The 5122-nt window shown below is 45.9% G+C and overlaps 1 protein-coding gene across 1 annotated transcript; it reads left to right on the top strand.

The window, feature by feature from the left end:
* Positions 1–209: 209 nt before the first annotated feature.
* On the top strand, positions 210–1925 carry RAP2B (RAP2B, member of RAS oncogene family). The gene has a single exon (XM_073579028.1). It carries the CDS (start codon positions 403–405, stop codon positions 952–954), a length of 552 nt encoding a protein of 183 aa, XP_073435129.1. The 5' UTR covers positions 210–402; the 3' UTR covers positions 955–1925.
* The last annotated feature ends 3197 nt before the right edge of the window (positions 1926–5122 follow it).

Below are 5122 nucleotides of genomic sequence, written 5' to 3'. Positions count from 1 at the left end.
GTAAGTGCAAGGTGTCGTGATGAGGCGTGTATGAGAGGAAAGGTGATTCATGTGAGGGACTTCATGCAACCATCCTAGCAATGCCGCGCACAGCCAATCACGGACCGCGCACCGGCAGCCAATAGGAAACGATTCGTGTTTGACTAATGAGAGGACTTTCTCTGCAGCTAAACAGCTAAGCCAATCACTGCGCGACTTCCCAGACTGACAGCCCGAGCAGCCAATGAATGCAAAGAAGTCACAAGATGCAAGTGTAATTGAAGATAAGCAGAGTGTGGGCTGCCGCCTCAGAGAGGAGGAATGGAGAGCTGCGGGCAGAGAGCGCCGCGGAGCCGGAGCTGAGCCCAGTCTCCTTTGTTGCATGTGGAGCTGATGAAGTGAGGCGCTGCCTTCCCAGGAGCCATGAGAGAATACAAAGTGGTGGTGCTGGGCTCCGGCGGGGTGGGGAAGTCTGCCCTCACCGTGCAGTTTGTCACAGGCTCGTTCATCGAGAAATACGACCCCACCATTGAGGACTTCTACAGGAAGGAGATCGAGGTGGACTCGTCGCCGTCGGTGCTGGAGATCCTGGACACGGCGGGCACGGAGCAGTTCGCCTCCATGAGGGATCTGTACATCAAGAACGGCCAGGGCTTCATCCTGGTGTACAGCCTGGTGAACCAGCAGAGCTTCCAGGACATCAAGCCCATGAGGGACCAGATCATCCGGGTGAAGCGCTACGAGAAGGTGCCCATGATCCTGGTGGGCAACAAGGTGGACCTGGAGGGGGAGCGGGAGGTCTCCTCCGGGGAAGGCAAAGCCCTGGCCGATGACTGGAACTGTCCCTTCATGGAAACTTCGGCCAAAAACAAAGCCTCTGTGGACGAGCTGTTCGCAGAGATCGTCAGGCAGATGAACTACGCCTCCCAGCCCAACGGGGACGATCAGTGCTGCTCGTCCTGTGTCATCCTCTGAGGCGACCCCCACTCCTGGTTTACAATGCACTGGGTCACTTGTTGGAACGTGATGGCAACCGACTTTGCATCTGTGGATTTCAGCTCTGAAGGATCGATCCTGCTGAGAGTGAAGAAGAAAAGTTTGCTGAGGGGCCAGGATGGGCCCAGGAGGGCATGGGCTGCACCCCTCTGACTGTCACATACTTCTATGCAAAGTGGGCTTCTTGTTACAGAGTATCCATTCATAAGTATTGCACAGCTACAGTGATGCCAACCCTGGGGTGGGCAGATGTCTGCTCCTCAGCTGGTGGGATGAGAGGGGCAAATCTATTTTTGTTTACCTGCTGTATAAAATGGGAATTTGGGAAAATTGTTTAATATTTTTATCAGCTGTGAAAGTTTTTTTTTTTGTCATGTGCTGGCAATAACTGCTTTTTGCTGCCCAGCTCAATATTTAATAGACAATGAACCAATGACTGGCGTACCAGGGTCACCAGCGCCCAGTGTCCTTAGTGCCTTCAAAATTCAGCTGTTCCCGCCGGTGCCAACCTGTGACATCTCCACAGAATCCCATTCTCTCCTATTCTGCCAACTACTTAACAGTTTCCTCTTGGTAATAATCACACTGAACAAAAGCGTGGGGACAAAGGGAACGATTGTCCCCGGAACCTACATCTGAGCCTGTAAATGTCATTTCCATGTCTTGCACATTTTTAAGGGGGAGGGGAGAGTATTTGGTAGTTATCAAATTTTTTTGTGTTACGCCAACAATAGTGGCACAGAAAGGGTTACAGTCTTATGACTCCTTGTTTTAAGCAGTAGTTGTATCATTGCACAGAGGCCTGAGCTCTTACGAAAAGGAAATGCGATGTACCACGAGACTATGAACCGGTGTCATTTTATTTCTCGGACATGCTAGAACAAGTTGTTTTTTTTTTTTTTCTCTCTCCTGTTTTAAAGTATGTTGAATACAGATTTATTGTGACATAACATGATGTGGCTTCTTTGCTTTTCTTTTGGGTGGGGGACGGAGGGTGGAGTTACTGTATGGGTGGGTCATGAAACCATGCTGGTTATGATGGCAGGCCTCACTGGGTTGATGCCACAGTATTGTGTTCCCTCCACCTACTGAATTGGAATTTTGTTTTGTTTACAAGTTCTGTTTATTTTGCTACTTTGGTTCATAATTTGTAAATAGACAGATGTAGCAGTGTTGGGTTTGTCACAATATTTACAAAATTGACCTGTACTTCCACTTAACCCCCTGTGATCACAGACTCTTATTGCCACACTGTGTTTGTGAGCCAAAATCAGGAGTGGGTGATAAATCAAGAAATGGTGACGTGTTTCTATTCTACTCTTACTCTGTTCCACTCCTGGTTTTGGCTTACAAATACTGATGTAAAATTACTGATCGTGTGAACGTGGTCATATCTACTTTTGTGAAATGATTCTTAGAAATGTAATGGAGTTTCAGGCTTTGAGACCCTTAGTGTTAGGAAGCCTGTGTGAAGATATCAGTTTTATTTGGCTTTGCTTAGGAAAGCTGAAGACTGTATAGACTTTGATGCAGATCTAAACTAAAACTGGGAGTATCTGATACTCTTGTGCCCCCATCACACACAGCGATCTCGCTAGCGAGATTGCTGCCGAGTCACAAGTTTTGTGATGCAACAGCGATCTCACCAGCGAGATCGCTGTGTGTGACACTTATCAGTGACCGGCCCCCCCTTCCGGGTATCGCTGATCGTCCTGGAATGGCCAGGACATTTTTTTATTTTTTTTATTTTTATCGCTGGTCTCCTGCTGGCCAGCACGCATCGCTGCGTGTGGCAGGCAGGAGACCAGCGAGCTGGTAACCAAGGTAAACATCGGGTTTCTAAGCACCGTGCGGCGCTTAGAAACCCGATATGTACCTTGGTTACCAGCTCCCTGCACCAGCGCGCTGGTATCTAACGTACACTGTGGGTAACTAAATGACGTGTGTCGCTTGTTACCCGCGTGTCGCTGTCCTGATCGCTGGTGAAGCTGCCTGTTTAGCAGCTCACCAGCGAACATGTAGCGACTCACCAGGATCGCTGGTGAGTCGCTATGTGTGACGGGGCCCTAAGGCTATGTTCCCACGATGAGCTTTTGGTGAGTTTTTGATGTTGCAGAAATTCTGCAGCAATTATTTAAATTGGGTTACTTGCATTTGTCATTGAATTTTTTTTAATGCTTTTTTTATTTTTTTTGGCCTGTTTGGCATGCCATACTTGAATAATGCTGCTTTTTATCTTTATTTATTTTAGCCAAAACTTTATTGCTATACTTAAGTGTGGACTGCATACTCGTAAATGCACTAAAAACGCGTGTGTTTTTTACTTGGCTGCAGATTTTATGCATGTAATATAAGTCTATGGGGAAAATCTGCACAGAAAACTAACCGTACCCACAAGAGAAATTGGCATGCTGCGGATTTGAAATGCTTACAGCGGGTGACTTTACAAAGTGTTAAAAATTAGCACAGTGGGCATGAGATTTCCATAAATTCCATCCACTTTGCTAGAACTGTAAGACTGTGCTTTTAGCTTAAAAAAAAAAAAAAAAAAAAAATGCAGCACCAAAAGGTCATCATGGGAACTTGGGCTAACAAGAACTTTATCATGTGTTGTATTTTTTTTTTTTTTTGATCTCTAAGCCTCGTTCACCAGTAACAAATCCTCATATGTATGCAACATCAGGGATTTTTATGATTTCTGAAGCGTGTATAGCTGTTTAATGTTATACTGAACGTAGGTTTTCAGCCTTCTAACTGCTCACGAGTGGTCCGGAGTCTTTGGTTCCTGTACCTAGCTTCGCTCAGATACTCCAACTAGAATGTTGTAAATGTCTTTCCCGGCCATATTGCGTTTGGAGAGAAGTCGGCTAAATACAAACTTTGGTGTTCTCTTCTTCCTGTTTCTTTCTAGAGGTGGAAACTGCTGTAGTATATCCATGCTGATGAAAGCAATGACATCCACCACGGTCTGTGTGACTCTTTGCGTTACGTCTCTGCATAAAGCTAGAATTATGAGAGAACAAGAGGATGCCGTGCTTGCAGTTTAAATGCAGGCAGTAATAAATATTGAGATTTGCATTTTGGTCTCAGTGCCTGTATATGGGCCTCTGCAGACGTCGTAGATTTGTCACAAAACCTGAAGGGTTTCCTGAAGCCAGCAAAGTGAATGAGAATCCTGAAGTCTCATGCTCATGTTGCTTACAGAAAGATAACCTGCAGCATGTCAAATCTATTTTTTTGTTTTTGCTGCAGATTTCAGCCATGCTAATGAGGGGGGGATCTGCTACAAAAATATCTATTTTAGGCAGCTTTTTACCTGCCAAGAGATGCAGAAATTTCTGCACCAAATGCTTTGAGAACCTGTCAGCATGATTTGGCCCCATAAATTAAAGGCATGGCTCTTATGGCACTGTGGTGCTGAATTATATGATACCTGATGTGAAGGGATTGGCTCAGTGGCTGCCGAATATTCACCTTATGAGGTTTTCTGAAAATGATGTCTTCTGTCGCCATGCTCCTCTCTTTCTTGTGCAGGTTACTGTTTATTCAATGACCGGACCCTTTTTTTTTTTTTTTTTTTTTTTTAATTCTGTGTGGGAGGCGGCATCCTGTGTGCAGGATGTCAATAAACTGGACGTGGCGCATGCGCAGGTCGAGATCTCCACTCTGAACTGAGCAAAAATCTTGATCTGCACATGCACTGCTTCCGGTGGCATTTTATTTCAGTCCTCCACAGAGGACGCTGGCTATCACTGCTCACACGCCGCCCACACAGTGACGGTGGTCTGGAATCTTAAAAGGTAGGCAGGTCACTGGATAATCAGTAACCTGCACAAGAAACAGAGGAGCTTTGTGGGGGAGGGTCAGAGAACCAGAAGACCCTACCCCACCATCCCGCTCCGAAGCGCACTTTTATGAAAACAACAAGGTGAGTATTCGGCAGCCACTGAGTGGATCCCTTCACATCAGGTATCATATTAATCAGCACCATTATAGCCATACCTTTATAGCGCTAAATCTTGCTGACTGGGTGTGCACACACGTTAAAGAGAACCTATCAGTCCATTTTTTATGTGGATTAGTGTTAAGCAAGTATACTCGTTACTCGAGATTTCCAGAGCATGCTCGGATGATCTGAGTATTTTGT

This window comes from Dendrobates tinctorius, unplaced genomic scaffold, assembly GCF_039654945.1.
Source record: "Dendrobates tinctorius isolate UK_male_01 unplaced genomic scaffold, ASM3965494v1 ptg000060l, whole genome shotgun sequence".
NCBI lineage: Eukaryota > Metazoa > Chordata > Amphibia > Anura > Dendrobatidae > Dendrobates > Dendrobates tinctorius.
This window is presented reverse-complemented; position numbering and strand designations above follow the sequence as displayed.

Coding starts and splice junctions, on each gene's coding strand:
- RAP2B (XM_073579028.1), top strand. CDS start 403: ATGAGAGAATACAAAGTGGTGGTGCTGGGCTCCGGCGGGGTGGGGAAG.